We start from the raw sequence: 19133 nt of genomic DNA, 5'->3' as shown, positions 1-19133 counted from the left end.
ACAGGTGTGATTAATAACAGTAATCACATGGCCCTGACTGGCATGATCAGTGTTACTGGTTACACCTGTGCAGTGGTGGAATGTTACTTAATACATTTACTCAAGAACTATTTTGAGGTATTTGTACTTTACTTGAGTATTTTTTTATTCTATGTAACTTTATACTTCTACTCCACTACATTTGAAAGCAAATATTGTACTTTTTATTCCACTAAATTTAGCTACCAGCTTTGGTTACTTTTCAGGTCAAGATTTAACATGAAAAAACATAATAAATTGTTATTTTTTAAATTAAACCTCATAACAGTATAATAAGTAGTTAACCCTTCTGTTATGTTCGTTTCTCAGGAACAGGAATAATGTTCAAAGGACAATTTGACCCGGGCATGTTTAATTATCAAAAATCACAATAAACATTGTTTATATTTCATTATTAACTCCATTACTAACCATCTTAATCAACATTTAGCGCAATGTTCTTTACCTCTTACAGATCATGGTTTACTAGTTTTTCATAAAAAATGCATGTTAAAACTTTTTTAAATGTACATTCGAAAGATCTACATGTAAAATGCAATGGTTTTACATGACACTGAGTTTTGGAAAATTTTATATCACATTTTAATTTTTTTTCTTTTATTCAGTGATACTGATAAATCAACCTGAGTAATTTCTTGTATGTAATATAAACATGTAAATATGTGACCCTTTTCATTTTATATGTTGATTACACTCGATAAGCCAAGCAGAAGTTTCATCCCGAAAAAATACTTTTTTTTTAGATTTTTAAACTAAATTTGATTCAACGCAATTCAAACGCTGCTTACATAAATGTAATCCAATAATATATTTGGAATATATAAAACAATCTAAGTCGGTCCACTTTTGATACTTTAAGTAAATTTTGATGCTAATACTTTTTTACTTTTACTTCAGTAAGTTTAGAATGCGTGACTTTTACTTGTAGTGGAGTAATTTCACAGTGTGGTATTAGTACTTTTACTGAAGTAAATATTCTTATGAATTTTTCTGCTGTGACAAGTCAAAAGTCAGTTGTAAAAAAAATATTTAAAAAGTAGAAGTTTCACAGTCTCATTTGTTATTATTAAAATGGAAAACACTAGTTTCTAATTGGGTGTCAGGTGTCTGACCACATTGCATCACAAGATACAAAAAATATTGTTACAGGCATGAGTTTTACCCTAAAAAGTTATGTTCCAGGTAACAGGATTGTGGTTTTGTGCCATATTACCAGCTAATACTTACTAGTGAAACACACATGGTCAGCACAGTATTACACTCTAAGGGTTTCTGGTACACAAATAACAAATAATAACACTACATATGAAATGAATATGAAATAAAACAGTAAAACATCCAACACAACTGTCAGTGTGTTGGATGTTTTACTGGTTTATTTCATATTAATTTCATATGTGAAGTGTGCAAAGATTTCGCTTTTCAGAATGTATCATCATTCTTCGAATCTAAATATATAAATATAATATAAATATCGCAATAAAAACACTCACTATAAGTTGATTTTGGTGAATTTCTATAATCGGGGTAATTCTAAATTTCCTCACCAGCTCGCTAACAAACAGTCTTATATTGATTCCCTAATTTATTCCAGATTGCCACAAAGCGAGTGCCCACATTTTTCCACTCGTACCAAAATCCTCAGCATGTCACCATGGCTGAAGGCTTGGCCAAGAAAAAAAGTTAGATTAGTTAAATTGGACGTGTGGGCACATTCTCACACCTCAACGAGCACAACTAAAGCCAGATAAAGTGAACATGGTGACATTTTTACACTTCAATCTAGTACAAAGAAGTACAGTTGGACTCCACAATGCCAGACTTCATTGTTGTTAAATGATCATTTCTGTATTTAATTCAATTTGATGAAACTGCTGTCTACCATTGTAAATAACTAAAAAAATAAAGCCTGATTTTGAATGACAACTATCATGTAAAAAAGAACAGACTATCTTAGGTATGGCCCTTAAAGAATATCACGATATTTCAGGCTATTTTTGCAATAATAATTATTCTTCACGATATTACTAAATACTTAAAAAGATATAGAAAATATGTTTTTTTAGTCTGTATAAATAAATAAAAATCTAAAATGTAGTGTGAAGTGCAAATCTCAACAGTTGCCAAATACAAAAACGTTTACTCTTGACTCTTGAGTATGAGCAAATAATAAAAAATAACCATTTAGGGGTTTCGGGGGGCATATTTTTACATTTTTACACTTTGTAAAGGAGAATAAATTTATTTAAGGCTTCTTATTTTGACAGTCTTCTTGTAAGTTCTTTAGTGGATTCTGTTAACACACCGTGCTCTTATTTTGAAAGCTGCATGTGTTTAGCGACAGAATCTAAGTAGCTTTTTGTGATTAAAACAACTTCAACCACTACATCAAGAAGTAGGAATGTTGCCAATATCATGATATGCATTTTTTTTAACCATAAAAAAAATATACCGATATTATCGTGAACGATACGATATGGCACACCCCTGGACTATAAACAATGTTGCTATGCATTTATGTATCCCTTGCAGCAGGGGGTTCTGATTTGTGATACATATGATACATTATTTAAGACTGTTTGAATGTTTGAAACAGATGTTTACTAAAATAAAACCTGTGCCCAACCAGTAATGCAATAAAAAAAAAAAAAAAATCTTTACAAAATATTAGGTAAAGAATTCGGGTATGCTTTAGTGCCCCTTCAAGAGCATATTTTGATGATTATCTGGATAATATTGTGACACACAATTATTTCGGCCAGGATCATGACATAAAAAAAAATAAATGTCTTATTCTCCCAATTTATGGTAATTTACTTGAACACATTTTTTTAACAAAATGTAGGGACTGAAAAAAGGTTGCCTATCAATTTTGTTTGATATTATTTTAGTCATCGAATATTCCCAAATAAATTTGCAGTTAATGAAATAACACACAAATTTAGTGTGCTTGTTGGGAGACCCGCTTTGCCCTAATTTGGCGGTCAGTATTATTGCTTATTCAGCAGGATAAATAAAAGCTGCATGGTGAAAACAAAGGAAAATCTTATTATCAATAAAGTCAATCACAACTGTGAACCAGAATAAACGTGATATCTATTGTGAGTTCTCCGGTTCATAGCAGATTTATTATGTGCAGCAAATGCACTGCCACTACAGCGCTGACATCTGACTATGTCAAAAAATATCTTCAATTATTAATGACAACGTAGCGATAAAAACATTTCAGTTGCTATTAATATTTAAAATATGACATAACATACAATCACTGACATCACTGAGGAGCCAATATTCTCTCTGTCCATTGCACACACACACACACACACGCACACACAGACAAATACTGCTTGTGCGGCATGTTCTCCAGGTGTATAGGAGCAGGTTTACTATAACCAGCTCCCAGTGGAGACCGGGGGAGTGCAACGCTCTCGTTGCCTGTACTTCTGTTATTAATAACTGCTGCTCCGGTCCTGCCTTGGGGCAAACTGACCTCGCTTTTTTTTCTCTCTGCACTGCTGGTTGTTTTGCTGAGAAATTACCTCCGTTTCAATTCTCCTGTATGTAATAAGGGTAAGATAGAGCCCACTGAATCGCACAGAGCACAAGAACCGCATGTAGGAGTCATCAAAATGTCTGTACAGTCTTTCAATTTTACAAGCAAATGTTAAAGCGTGAGCTGATACAAACAAAGATTATTTCTCCTTTTTTCCTGACAATCTTCCAAATCTCCAGGCAGTCTTTAGCATCCCAGCCAAAGTGGACATACAGTCATGGAAAAAAATGATAAGACCATCGTTTTCTCAAATTTCTTGTTCATTTTAAAGCCTGGTACAACTAACTAAGTACATTTGTTTGGACAAATATCTATCTATAAAAACAAGAAGTGTCTGTGTGTGTGCGTGTGTGTGTGTGTGTGTGTGTATGTGTGTCTAGGGTATATCTCACTGACCGTTAGTCAGACTGACCTAAGATTTCGTATGTGGCTTGCGCATGGCATGAAGGTGTGCATCTTGATTTTGAAGATTTTTTAATTCATTTTTCAAAATTGGATTCGACTGTTTCCAATCCAACACCTTTTAGGGGAGCTCCGCCCCTTTGTGTGATAGGCCTACACCTGGTCAGTAACACAATTCACTCTGGATTTCCACCCTGACTCATCTCATCTGTAAGTCTATTTAGCCTACCTATCTTTTGGAGTTTTAAAGTGCGCTACAAGGTTCGATTTTCCAATGATATTCAAATAGTTTCCAGTGAATATCAATGTTCAATGTGTATGTGCTGGATGGTGTGCGTACCTTATGAAAAGTAAGTGTTTTATGGAGTTGCAGACGTTGCATACTTCCTACGGGTACTGCACTAGTAATGACTACAACAAGCGTTTAATTTAAGAGCTGATATCTAGCCATTTCCCATGGTTTTCTTGATAATAGCCAAAATCATTATCAACACTACCATGGAAAATGGCGAGATATCAGCTCTTAAATGAATAAGAAAGCAAGGAGAAAACTAAGGTGGTCTAATACTTTTTTCCATGACTGTATGTTGTATAAAATAAAAGAAATTGGGCGAAGGCTGAAACGGAGACAGCAACTAAAAGTGCGTTCAGGCGGCACAAGCACTGGGTCATAACTTGAGAGTGCCAACGTGAAGCAGAAGCATCATGGTGGCCATCAAGGCCCTCGGGCATAAAGACGGGATTATCACAGAGAGCAGGAGATAGTGGTGCCCCAGGAAACAGAGTGCACTCTCCTTTCATCCTCCATTCTTTGTGGGTCTAAAGGCCAGGCCAGTAAAGAGAGGAGCATCCCACCAGCAGGGGCTCTGGTCTTTCTGACAGACCAGTCAGACTGTGCTAATGTTAGCCCCAGCATTATCAACTTGACTGTAGATATATCTGGGCAATTGCTGATGGGCTACAAAAGGATAGTCACTGAAACATTCTCGCAATGAAGGCCTCCATGTGCCCTCTTTGTTACAAGTCAGTCTTTGATGTATTCATGATTGAATACTGAATGCCAGGCCTATATGCTTTGAGCTGTATGTTTCCATTCAGGCCCAGAAAATGGTCTCTGAGATTGATTTGCCCATTTAGCCACTCTGTACGGAACAGGAGGCTGCGGTCTAAAGTCTGAGTTTCAAGTAATTGTAGCACAGAAGAGATCTATTCATGATTTTTTTTTGTCATAGTTAATTTCATAGTAAATCCACTGGCACAGAGCTGTGGTAAAACAAGTGCAGTGAATGGATTAAGACTAATACCAGATCAAGCGCTGCATGAGAATCTATTCTATTAACAGCTATTATTAGCTATCTCTCAGTGGAGACTAAAGTGTGATAACATGAGGCTGATATGAGCAATGTAGCGAATCATTTGTAATGCTTCCCATATGCAACATCATTAGCGTTCCCTTTTTTTTAGGAATGCAAACATTACATGGTTAACTGCTATGCATATTCCTGCACAAAACTGTACAGCACCATCACCTAAATATATATTTTTATTTATTTATTTTTTTAATATATTTTTATTATTACTGTATTTCTTATTTTGACTGATAATCCCCTTATGTACAATATCAATACAGATACTAAACTGTACACAGTGTTGTCTTGTTGGTCTGACAAAGTAGCCTGCCTATATTACGATATCTATCTAGGAGTCATAAAATAAACTGGAGTGACACTTAGTTTTGATAGTCTATTGTAATTTTTATCATCCCTGGTAAGGCTGGAGAAACCAACTGTACCAAAAGTGGACCGCTGTTATGGCTTAACTGGTGACCATGTTAACTGGTGACCATGTTAACTGGTGATCATGTTAACTGGTGACTTTCAGCCAAATGCGTCTGTGGTTTAAAACACACTCACTTTTTATGTAGACTTTTAAGAAGACTCCAGAGATAACATTTTACTTCGTAAGAAAATAACTAGATAAAGAGAGCAGGCACGAATTCTCTTTTTGTTCTTAAGTGCTGCCGTACCTGTCACCAGATAAACCGGTCACCAGTTGAACCGTAACACCGCTGTTTCAATACTTCCTCCGCCGCTGCTGGTTACCTGAGCAGAGGTGTGCTGCTGTCAGCGTCACTGCAACAACTTCTATCACCGGTTGAAGGTAGGTAGGTAGTTTTTGAAAGTCATTGTTGAAAAAAGTATGATATTCTGCTCAATAACTGGTCTGTGTCTCATCTTATTGCCGAACGCGAGCAGCAGTCAGCGAGTAAAGCTGTAAAAACATTTCTTAACGAGGCCGGTTTCCCTCCGAAATCTCCGTGTGCGCCGATCTCAACCTACACGTCCATGCGTGAAAAAAGTACTTGACACTGTCCCACAAATATGAACAATAAAAGTCAAAATGCGAGGCGTGTCTGTATTATATGAGCCTGGGATTATGCGCGCTTTCTACAACGTAGCGACAATGTAAACAAACGTTGCGTAATGATGACGTAAGCAAGCGAAAACGTCAATTTGTTGAATTTTATGATCTCCTGCTTTGTAAATTCCATATAAATGTAAATTTGCTAAATCATCCCAATGTTTACAAGGTTTTCTAACTGATTTTATTACATTAATGTAGTCTCTGGAACATAATAATGTACCAAGCATTATTATAACCAGTTATTTGGTGATCTGTCTAATGTAAATTTGCTGTCCATATTTTTCTTTCTTTTCTCTTTTTGTGTCTCTTCCCTTTTTTAAGTCCATCATGGGATTCTTTCTCAATGTTACACAAATTTGCCCACATTTTCAAAACTTACCCACATCTCTAATTTACCTTTGGTTGGCTTCTTTTTTATCTTTTTGTTTTTTCTTGACATATTTATTATAGATGTAAAATATCTATAAGTATTTTAATAATTCTTTCTTTGCCCTTTTAATGCAACTGCCCAAGAAGGGTACGCACATTGAATAGTCAAAGCATTTAAACAGTTTGGAATGCCACTACCAATAAATTTCAAAAACAGAAACCAAATAAAAAAATTGAAAAACAGAAATGTCTCATTTGCATCATTACACCTTTTTGCTAATGGTGGATACTTTTAATTTCTTTCTGTGGGTGTTACATAATTGACTTACTGTGGTAGGACATATATGTACATGTATTAAAAAATGTCAGTAAGGACATAAATAATAATACAGAATTGTCTGTAAGACTTTACGTTTACTGGGAAATAAGTGCATACTGCAGGAGTGATTTTTGGAATATTTATATTTATAGCCTATATTTGCACAAGAATGAAGAGCATCTGGATGTTTCTTCTGAAGCGAGAGAAATAAGCTCTGACGTCTCCAGTTACACTGACTGTGTGCGGATAAACCAAGAATAATATAAAGGAGAGGTGAACATGGAAGACTGGCACAGGCTTAAACATGATCCTTTTGCTTATCCGTGTAGCCAGAAGACTTGCACGCCCAGATGAACTTGCATGCACATTTCTCCTGCCCCAGTGTCTTGACAAGAACACATTGCTGTCCTTTTAGAAGGGCACAGTTCATGCATTATGTCAGGGAACAATCACAATGCAAGAACTGTGCAGCCCTCCCAAGGAAAATGTCTCTTATGTGATGGAAATGCATTAAGCTGACAGGACGAGCAGAAGCTAATGTGAGTGTAGCCGCTGGGCAGGATGCTGCTTGTCTACCCACGTTTCAGTGCGACCTGGGTCATTTTATTGAGTTCTGTCACTGGTAATCAAAAAAAGACACAGCGCCCGTGGCGAAGCTCCTGTCACAGAAAGCGAATAAAGACTTCTTTTTTTTCTTTTTTTGAGAGCTGGCAATTCTGGACTCTTGACACTCTTGTCATTAAAAGCAGTCCTCTGAAGACCAAGCGCCAAGTCAGAAGATCGCTCAATAATTTGAGCTGCTGACAAAGGAAACCTGACAGTTGTGAGAAGAGCGTTTGCTGATTGATTGTCTGACTAGAGTTGGTGACAAGCTACTGTTTCTGAATAAAAAGTAACTTTGCCCTTGTTGTTTCCACACTTAATATTATAAAATGGCCTTAATAATAATAATAATAATAATGATTATTATTATTATTATTATTATTATTATTATTAATAATAATAATAATAATAATAATAATAATAATAATAATAATAATAATAAAATGAATAAATATGCCTATAAAATAAACAAATATGGCTTTGAAAGACATCCTGAAATTAATAAATTAGGCAATGAGTATGTAAATACATTTAAATATTATTATATAATTGAGTCAACAAAGAATAAATAAGTAGTTTTTCATTTTAAAATAATAATAATAAAAGTCCCCTGAAGTAAATAAATGTGGAATTGTGAAATAAATGTGCCCAGATATATATATATATATATATATATATATATATATATATAATGAACACAGATTTATATATGTATTACAGGATTTTATTTGAATGCATTATTGCATTTAAATTCTATATTTTGCCGTCAAATTTAAAATCGTACAATATAGCTAAGAGCAGCAAGATACAGAAGCTGTTATGTTCCCTCTGTTGAAATATGATAGTAAGATACCCCAAATGGACACAAGGACACAAGGGTATCTGCGAGCTTACAGCACTTTTTGTATGCATATTCAATATGAGATGTCATAAAGCTTCGTAATGCAGTTTAACTTGTCTACTTTCCTTAGCTTCTTGTCTTCCTTTATGATGAGACTGTAAAAAGTGTGCATTGTGAAAGGATGAGGTTTAACAGTGAATTTCCTGTATTTTGCACCTTTTGTCCAAAAGCCTGAAAGTAGCTGAATTCCTTAAGTCTTTTTAAACTTTACTGACCAAACAAAGCACTCTGTCATTCATCCTGAGGCCTCCTCTCTAATCTGTATTCCAGATTAGCGAAGGATAAACCTACTGTAACAATATTACAGATTTATAATCCTTTGAATGCTAACCAAATTACATCACCATAATATCAAAAGCAGTGAGATTATTCCCATCATTAGCAGTATTAATATGAATACAGTTTCTCTTTACAGCAAGCCAGAAAGCCTGGTAGTTGGAATTTCTGTAACGCTGACATTTACTGGCTGAAGGCATCGTATTGACAGGCCGCCTTACTGAGCAGTGGAGTCCCAATGACGTCAGCAGTGAGAGACGCAGCACCTTAGGGATCTTTAACCCCCGCTTGATTCAGGTTGCACTCAGTGGAAAGTCTACAAGGTCAGACTAATTCCAGGTGCACTTATGATTTCTTCTTTATCAGGAAAGAAAGCTTCCTGCTCTTAAATACTTAGCTCCGAGCATCCACTAATTTTCCTCTTGGATTGCATTTTTTCTTCTCCTGCTCTCTTTCATCTCGTCATATATTATGGTGTTTAGCCCCGGGAATAGTGGGGTTTCCTTCCTATTTGTTTCTGGATGGTGTCCATCGAAGCAGATGCTGCTGGCTCCTCCTGGAGCTTGAGGCCTCCCACTCTGTTAGACGGCTGGGCGTCCCACAGCAGTCAGGCTGTCCAGACTTTAGCTGCTTGTACAGCAAAATAGGGCGCTAAGCCAAGCGTAAATGAAGACGATCTTGCCATCTAATTAGAACCTACAGTATTTGGCCTTTGAGGATATGCTGAAAAAAATGCCTTTACAACAGTGGTTCCCAAACTTTTTAATCTGAGGGACGCCCACAGCTCTCTCAGATCAACTCAGGTAGTTCTACCTATCCTAGTGGATATTAAAGTGGTGAATTATTTTTTCTTCATATAATTGAACTGTTAACATTAAGGTCAGCGATCATACCTCGGCAACTACTACTAAAGCTGGATGTTAATTTAAATCAACCATTATCCACTATTATTAACTCTTTAAACCATTCCGTGTACAGTACTTTTAACCTAAATATTTCAGCCACTTATCCATTAGACTACTTTTTGCTAGCTATTTCAACCGTTTTTCCAGTACTTTAGCAATTTCATATCCAGTACTTTTAACAAACTATTTAAACTGTTTATCAATTCGCCTACTATTAGCTTACCATTTTGACATTTTATCCAGTTCTTTTAGTGAACAATTTAGACCATTTATCAATTAGACTGCTTTTAGCTAGCTATTTTAACTGCTTATCCATTAGCCTACTTTAGCTAGCAATTTGTATTATTAATCCAGTACTTTTAGTAAACAATTTCAACTGTTTAATTATTAGCCTACATTCAGCTAACTATTTCAGTTGTTCATCCATTAACCTAATTTTAGCAAACTATTTTAATACTAAATCCAGTACTTTTAGCTTACTATTTCACCAATCATCCATTAGGTGACTTTTAGCTAGCTATGTAAACTGTTTATCCATTAGACTACTTTTAGCTAACTATTTCAATGGTTTAATAATTTTCCTCCTATTGGCTAACAATTTCAACACTTTTGAGTTAATTTTGCTAACTTTTTAACCATTTACTCATTAGCTTACTTTTAGCTAACTACTTAACCATTTATCCATTAGCTAGCAATTTCAACAGTTTAATATTAGCCTACTTTTAGAAAACTATTTCAACACCTAATCCAGTTCTTTTAGCTAACAGTTACAACCATTTATCAATTATCCTACTTTTCAACTATTTCTATATAAATATATTTACCTATTTATTGACCATTTCTTTTATTAATCACTTTAAGTTACCTCATTCAAATCATTTATTTGCTTGCTAACAAGTTTTCACTCTTGCATAACTGCAACATACTATGTCAAAGTGTTGTTGACCATGTGAATAGATTCTTTAAATCAAATTGTGATTTCTATTTTTTTAAATCGGTTTCCAACAAACTTTCCATGTATCTCTTAGATAAGTACGCCCTGTGGTATAAGAACCCCGGTTGGGAATCACTGCTTTACAGTTGGGTTTTACTTTTTAGATACTTTCAGCTAGTTTGCCTGATTATACTGCTGCTGCTGCCTGAGCTTCAGCCTCAAAGCAATTAAGGTTTGTGTTGTGAAAGGTGAGTTTGAAGTACAGTGTGTTCACCTTACACATACACAACCTCCCTCGCTTCCTTTTCTGTGTTTTCCACTTTGTGTGTCTGTTCAAACTAGTTTTTGCATTTGTGTGTGTGTATAGTTACAAGTTTGTGTCCGAAGTGAGAGTGATCTGCCAATTAGGATGGTTTGTATCATCCTGGAGAATGTCTCAACCTCTAACAATAGCATGCACACACACACACACACGCACACAGAGTTACACACTGCACGCTTGAAAACAGCCAGTCCTCTCTGTGTGGTCTAAGCTGTCTCCCCTGTGCCTCGAGTGCAGCTGAAGAGACAGACGGGAGGAGAAGAGAAGAAGTGTGAGAGGTGCGATTTCTTACACCTTCACAGAAACAACAGGTCGATCTATCGCAAACACATGTCCACACACTCCTGCTCTAACAAGTCGCATTAGTTGTTTAGCACCTGCCTGCTCAACAAACAAATGGGGAGGGGAAAAAATATTTTTTGATTTATGTCCATATGCTAAATGAATAAAAACAAGTCACCTTGCTTCTTGCAAGATCATCACGCCAAACAGGAAGTGACTGAAGCATTAAAAGGCTGGAATCAAGATGGCCCATGCCGGGTTGTTGTTCTACATCTTTCATTATTAATTCATTGTTGTATTGATTGTGTATTCATCTGGAGGGGAAGCGGAGGAGAGCTGATGTCTGAGGCAGCTATATTATCCCCTCCTCTCCTGTTTCTTATCTGGCAGGGTGCTCAGGCTCAGGGAGGATGCAGGATGAGCCGCCTGCTACTTTGATACGAGCGTCTGAAAGATGGCTGTTAAGAAACAAGCTAACAGAAGGATGATGCGTGGCACAAAGGACACAAGAAGGTGAAACTGATGTTTTGATGTGGCCTGAAATATCCCACTATAAGCTGTTTAAGACAATATCATAAGATGGGTGACTGACAGGCTGACTAAGCATAATTGAAGTGTGATTGACAAAGTGCACTCGAGTTTACGGCTTGAAAATTCAAATTTTCACCACAGATGTAGAAAAAGAAAAGAAGAGAGAAGAGAATGAAGGCCTTTTGATGCTGATGAATATTTTCAATAATAGAATATAATAATAATACGCACGTGTAACACTGTAAATTATCCGACCTCTTAAATCTTGTGATTTTTTAAAATCTGTTAATCTGGTTTCCTTTTTACTATACATTAAGTGTGCTCTGTTTTTTGTACGCTTTTGTACAGCTATGATTACAGATTCTCTCTACACCTTCCTACACTGGTATTTTCAGTGTAAACCGCAGTATAAAAACGCCAACTTGTGGTTTTAGGAGAGATTATGTGACAGACTATTTCTCGTCTAGGAGCAGTGACTTCCTAAGTCAGGCTAGCTGTTTTCCTCTACTGCAAGTATTTATTCTAAGCTAAGCTAACTGGCTGCTAATGGTGCCATATAAACACGAGAGGGTTATAAATAACAGTTCTTTTGATATGAGCAAGTTTTCCTGACAGCCTTCGGTATCTGTGAAGCTTCCTATGTATTCGAAACTTGGGAACTTTTAATTGTGAACTGCATTTTCCCCTGTGCAGGCTACTTGTGCGAAAAAGCAGTGGTGTGCACGATTTGACGTCATTTTAATTTCTGAGATGATATTTGTCTCTTGGCTGAAGCTCTGCTTTATTATTTAAGAAATGGCAACATTTTGGGAACTACGCATATACGTATTTCTTGCTGGAAGTAATACACAAAGATTGATACCACTCTCAACAGCTTTGTTAGCTCAGCTTAGCATAAAGACTGAGAACTTGGAGAAAATGTAATCCGTTAAAAACGCGTTGTCTTACTGTCTTTTACGCACTGGGCTGGGGGGGTTTGGAAGTTAAATTGGCAAGTCAATATATAAATAATTATTTTGACTGTTTTTGCTTTGAGAACTTTCACAAAGAACAGGAAATTCATGAAGCAAAAAAAAAAAAGAAGATTTTTTTTCGGAACAAGGTCGATTTTTATGAGCCAAAGCAAGGCCGCATATTATATTATATATATATTATTACTCTTTTCAGCCTTGACAAAGGAGGCATAGGCTAACCTAGATCCACTGTTCCATTCTTACGTTTTACAATAAAAGCCTGAGATAAATACACTGATTGTTTGCCAAAGGGAGCTTTCATTTTCACGAAATGGAAATCTAGTCTAGCAACTAACACAAATTCACTCACTGAGGATTTGAATAGTTTGATGCATGATATTTGCAAGCAAGCATATCGCATTTTCTTGTTGTTTATTAGTCACTCACAGGGTGTTTAAAGTAATCGTTCTGCAATAAATCCACAAGATTTCTAAGCATCCCCACACTGCATTTGTTAAAGCTGTGATGATAAAGGGTCATAATGTGGAAATGTCCTTATTTTGATTGGTGCTGCACTCCACTTTCCCCCAGTGTACGGGAAACAGATTCATGAATGGATCTTGGTCTCTTGCTCCTCGGAGCGCAGCGGGATGTTTCTTTTAGTGTCGCTGAACAGACCACTCTCCGGGGACATCAAACAATACCAAACTCCCACGCATGTCACACCTTCGATCTAACAGAGGAGGCCTCGAAATTGGGGTGGGGGGTGGACAACAAAACGGCTCCTTTTGGCCACGGAAGGAAAGCCATACTTGGATTAAATCTGCAACTATCCATGGCGTATGAAAGATATTTGGCTTCACAGATAGAAGTGGAGTTCTGGCTGCTCATCAGTTGAGTGTACAGGCTCATTTCCTATCAGATTGCTTCAGTAGGAGACTAAGTGTGTGAAGCTGCTCTGAGAGGCTTTAGTCTGGGATAACACCAGGTAGCTGATAGCCTATTACAGTATAATCACTGCAGGTTTTGACTCATTTGCAATCCGTCCCTGCCTGTGAGGGACTCGAGTGTATCAATTAAAGATTCATCCAAGGCAGTACACACACAACTAGTGATCCGGATTAAATATTCATTGGGAAGATGTTGGTCAGGATCATATGGAGCCTTAACGCTCAATGCATATCAGGACTAGTGGCATAAACATGGCACATTACACATGCAGGCTGCAGCAGGGGTGGCTTCAGGACATGGTTTGTACAAGACACCCAAACATCAGACATATTTCTGCATTTCTTCATCTTCTGATGCCGGCTGCTGCTGCTGCTGCTGCTGCTGTGCTTTTTTCTTTTTTTTTTCCTTTAACAGAAAATTGGCTGTCTCTCATCTCAGGAAGGTTCTGACTCATCGCTGATTTAGCAGCCGCCCCCAAAAAGAAAGGGCACACGACATTTCCTGAGTAGTAAAGCATGCAGCCCAGTGAGTTTTTGAAAAATGAATTAGGGCCTGTAGCCAGAGGTTTCCACCGCTGCTACATCCAGTAACATCCAGGGTTATTTTTAGCACCCCGCCGCCTTGTCAGACTGGAGGAGAGAAGAAAACCCCCCCTGGTATGACGAGGGGAGGGGGTGGCCAGTGGGAAGCTGCAGTATGTTTGGGGAGGAAAGGTATGACCCGTGTTTGGAGATGAAGTGCTGGTTTAACCCACCTGAACTCACCTTCAGGTTCAATCTTTCTCACATACATGTGCAGTTTTTTAGTGTTACAAGGGTTTTTAATAGAAAAAAGTGATGTTTGCTGAGCTTGTTGTTTACACCAACATGACCGCTCAGGTGTGCCTACCTGAATTCAGGAGCCAGGTTGGGCTTCAGGCCATAGAAAGCAGCTGATAAGGTCAGAAGCCACCGGGGGACAAAATTCCCATTCTCACACTCCAGATAGGGTGCAGACCATTTGACATGTGTCTTGTCCGGGATAAAACTCTCTCCTCTTCTTAAAGAATTGTCAACTGCTCTGATGTCTTGGCTCAGCACCCTCTTATGGAAACTGGGCTTCTTCCTGTCTCTGACATCGTGGTACCACTCTGTGTCCACCGTGCGGTTGTGCAGATGGCGGTGGGCCATGCTGGACAGGTCTTGGAGGACTATCTCTCCACCGGCCCTGGTGGCTTGGAGGAGCACCGAGGGCCCCGCCACGGACGGATCCGCGTTAAAAGTGACGACCGCCCGGTGGATCTTGGCGTCTCCCTCCAGTATACTCCTCACTAAGGCATGGTACCACTCAATGTCTCGCCGGAGACTCTGCTCCCTGGACCTGTTGGCTTGCAGGATCATGTTGAGGAAGTTTGTGGCGTGCAGCACCGTATCCAGCACGCTGCTCATGGAGTGATGCGGGGTGGCTTGTGACCTTCCCCGCAGAGAGGTGAGCTCGTACCTCCGCGAGCAGTTGGCGTGCTTTAAGATGGTCGAGTCCCCCGTGTGCAGGAAAGCCGTGACCACCCTGGGGAGATGCTCCTCTATTTTCTGCGGCAGCTCCGCCGCCGTCTCCCCGGGTGGATGATGAGGCGCACGGAGATGCGCCAGCTGCCGACGGTGCGTCTGAGCGCCGTGAACCGCCTCTCGTGCTCCCATATCTTCCCCGTGCGCTGACCATTCCGCGTATTTATGGTTCGATCCGATCACAAATCCCACTTGCAGCAGCAACGACAGCCGGAACACAGCCATCTCCCTCCAGGAGAGGAAAAAAAAAGCGTCCACAGATGTTTGGGTGCTCGGAATTACAGTGTCGTTGGGCGGGCGTGCTGTAAAAAAAAAAATCAGCCAAATTGCTCCGCTAAACCATCGCTTCACCACTTGTAGGATATTCTTGCAAGATCCACGCCTCTGATCTTGAAATGAACAAGCAGAGGAGGGGGGAAACGTAAGGAACCCCCTCGCTGTCTTCGCTAAATCCCTTCTTCTTCTGCTCTTCTTCTTCTCTTCTTCACAGATGCCTCATACAGCTTGTTGATGTTGAGTATCCGCTTGCAGCTGTTTCCCCCCACCTCTCTCTCTCTCTCTCTCTCTCTCTCTCTCTCTTTCTCTCTCTCACTGTAGACAAGACTGTCTTGGCTTTGCTGTGCGGCGGACGCTCTCCCTCTGCGTGCAGGCTACATAGACTGAATCAAAACGAGGAGGAAGGGAGGGGTAAAGGGGGCAGGTTATTATTATATTTATATATTTCTTTTTTTTCAGGGAGCTTCTCACTTGGATGACAAACGCACTCCGCCCTCTTCCGACCACAACAAGCATTAAGTAGGCCTGCTACCAGAGCCGCGAAGACACACATCAGGAGCAGCGCGCGCCTTAAAGCCCGTCTTCTTCATCATCTCATAGGGCTCCAGAAGCGCCATTGATCCGCGTATGGCCGCTTCTCGTGTCAATCACGGCGGCGCAGCGTTTGGTGGAGCGGTGAGGAGCTGTCCGGTGCTGAAACAGATGAAGTCAGCGTCATCTGATTTATCAGAATTAAGCACTTAATTCAGATCAATAGATAAAGATTGGTCGCCACTTAAGCATTCAAGAGTCGTTTTTTTTTTTTTTTTACTGTTGAGAAGTGTAAAAAAAATAATATTTACAGCCACTTTAATTAAAAGTTGTAAAAGATTAAAGCAATATATATATTTAAACTGAATTCACTGATGCTAAAGCGAGAAAAGAAAAAGAAAAAAAGGTATATTTTATTTTATTTTATTTATATTTATATTTATTCATTTTTGGTGGCCACTGTGATTAGACAATAATTATTTTTCATTTTTTCCCCATGTATAAATACCTCAAAATATCAATGTTGAATAGGGATTTAACTGAGAATTATTATTTTTATACATATTATTATCATTTTATTTTCTCCCTAAATTGTTTGGTCTATAAATTATAAAAATATTTCCATCCAGCCTCCAATGTGATGTCTTGAAATGTCTTTTGTCAGTCCAAAATCCAAGGATATTCAGTTTAATATGAAATAAAAATTTTTTTAAAAAATTAGGCAGAAAACCTCCATATTTTTTTAGGCTAAAAGCTGAATTTTCTGCAATTTGCATAAAGAATTGCTTTAATGATTAATCAATTGGAGGCTATTTTCTGGCTTTAAACTAATCAATTAGTAGACAAATCACTTCACTTCTAATGTTGAATGCAACTGCTAATACATAATCCTATGGATAACCTCAATCTCAATTAATAATTGCATTTGAACTACACTGTTTGGCCATCTAGTTAAAATGCAGCAATATCTAAAAATTGAATTGTAAAAATGTGGTTTTAAAACAGATAAAAAGTCAATTTTATGACTCTAGAAGGGGATAAAATGCCATTTACTGAATTCAAGTTTAATGTTACAGTTTTCTCTGGGTTTGGAAATTGTTGGAAACATTTGAGATAATGCAAGTCCGAAAGGTTGAGTCATTTTATAGACATTTTAGTAAAAATAATACCATTTTGTACCTTTTTAAAGTAAGATATTAATGCCCATAAGAGATGTTAAACAATAAGTGTGTCCACATGCTTTTGGCTGTTTATTGTATTTGCAAGATCAACTTTTAGAGTTTATTTTTTGTTTAGTTTCGTCAACTACTGCACAACAACAAACGGTTCAGCACAATGTCCTTTGGGCTTCACCGCCTACACTTTTAATCCTCTACCATACTGTGTGTTTTAGTCTTACATAAAACTAGGCAACCATATCTCTAAACCTACAGGGCATATTTGTGGGAATCCAGTCATGCCTTCCCTTCAACCTCAACATGCTTTTGATCAATAAAGTAATTTATAGTTGAGGCGAGCTGTTGCTCTTTCACGTGTTGGCCAAGCAAACTACAGTGAAGAATCCAGCTTTATTAAGCAGTGGAGGGGAGGTCTGCTCTCTCCCTCCCTCTCCTGGGTGTAGGGGCATGTCGCGTCACGCTGTGTGGGCTGGAGGCATCTCGTCCTGGAAGGAGGGTGAGGAAGACAGGCGTGACGGAGGGTGACAGAGCTGAGAGTCGACCTGCGTGCTGCAGGGGCCACCGGGGAAGCTGGAGGCAGGAACCTGAACACCTCCTGGAATCTCTTGACCAACATACATTCAGCTGCATCCCAGAGGCTGCTGGCTTGTCCTATCTGGAAATCTTGATATCTGCAAAGCAAACGGCCTGAGACGGGAAATCCTGTAGCTGCCATTGCTGCACCGCTGTGCAGAAAATAATTGGGAAAGCTCGATCCTGTACAACTGTTTGGTCAGTATGTCAGAACAACTGTGGAAAAAACATATTTAGTCAACACTGTGAGCCAAGACACTCAACTCAAGTTACCTTAAAAATTATAAGTAATCTGTAATTAAAACGACTGAATTTAAGTACACCTAAAGCCAAATTATTTGTACCTAAAGTGCAGAAAATAATTGGGAAAGCTCGATCCTGTACAACTGTTTGGTCAGTGTGTCAGAACAACTGTGGAAAAAACTTATTTAGTCAACACTGTGAGTCAAGAGACTCAACTCAGAGACAAGTTGCCTTAAAAAAATTACGTAATCTGTAATTTAAATGACTGAATTTAAGCACACTTAAAGCCAAATTATTTGTACTTAAAGTCTGCAGTAAAATCAACTTCTTATCTCGACTATACAACTCAGCATTTTAAGCTACACCGCCTCAATACTCTCATTTAATTTAATTATTATTTATTTGTATTCATTAAAGTAAAATATCTAAACCTCCAATTGTGTTTGGTCAAATTTGACCTGTTTCAAGTTTAAATATTTCATACATGTCCAGTATTCTTTATTGGAACAAAGCTCAGACAGCTATGGTTATCATTTATTTGATTGCGAAGGTCTTTAAAAAAAACCTGGTGTTTTGAATCAAATGAAGGAGAACATTTTTTACTCAAACACATTGCTTTATTGCTGCATCATACAAAAATACCCCAAAATTATCTGTAGATCAGATTTTATTAGTTTTTGATGATTCAGTTTGATGAGATTCTCAACAGCAAAGTCAATTTCAACTTTAGATCATAAAATCAAAAAAAAAAAAAGGTAAATGTAGGTTTTATGGTTATGGGTGGATAACAGGGCAGTTATGAGGTTAAACAATGTACTGAGTAAAATGAATGATCCTTGAAGTTAAAATTAAAAGTATGAATTTAAAAGAAAAAGTGACCAGTAAATGTTAAAGATACATATCTTTAAATTGAGTTCAAGGTGTCTCGTTCACTAAAAAACATACAATGCTGTGGATTAATTAAAATTTTATCTAAAATGTCACAAGAGCAATGAGTTAAAAGTTAAGGTTAAGAAATTAGACT

General features: G+C 37.9%; 1 protein-coding gene and 1 long non-coding RNA gene across 3 annotated transcripts in view; one reads left to right on the top strand and one right to left on the bottom strand.

The window, feature by feature from the left end:
* The window catches only part of gpr158a (G protein-coupled receptor 158a), a 97949-nt gene extending 82188 nt beyond the window's left edge, over positions 1-15761 (bottom strand). For both annotated transcript variants that reach the window (XM_059327055.1, XM_059327056.1), the window contains exon 1: positions 14653-15761. In XM_059327055.1, the coding sequence (XP_059183038.1) occupies positions 14653-15533 (881 nt within the window). In that variant the 5' untranslated portion in view covers positions 15534-15761. The remainder of the gene's footprint in view (positions 1-14652) is intronic.
* On the top strand, positions 6072-16330 carry LOC131962096 (uncharacterized). Its single transcript, XR_009389910.1, has 3 exons — positions 6072-6154; positions 11720-11842; positions 16044-16330. It is a non-coding gene; the product is annotated as an uncharacterized LOC131962096 (long non-coding RNA).
* Positions 16331-19133: the final 2803 nt, after the last annotated feature.

Source organism: Centropristis striata, chromosome 23, assembly GCF_030273125.1.
Source record: "Centropristis striata isolate RG_2023a ecotype Rhode Island chromosome 23, C.striata_1.0, whole genome shotgun sequence".
Classification (NCBI taxonomy): Eukaryota; Metazoa; Chordata; class Actinopteri; order Perciformes; family Serranidae; genus Centropristis; species Centropristis striata.
The sequence above is the reverse complement of the archived record's forward strand: the minus strand, read 5'-3'. Positions and strand labels throughout refer to the sequence as shown.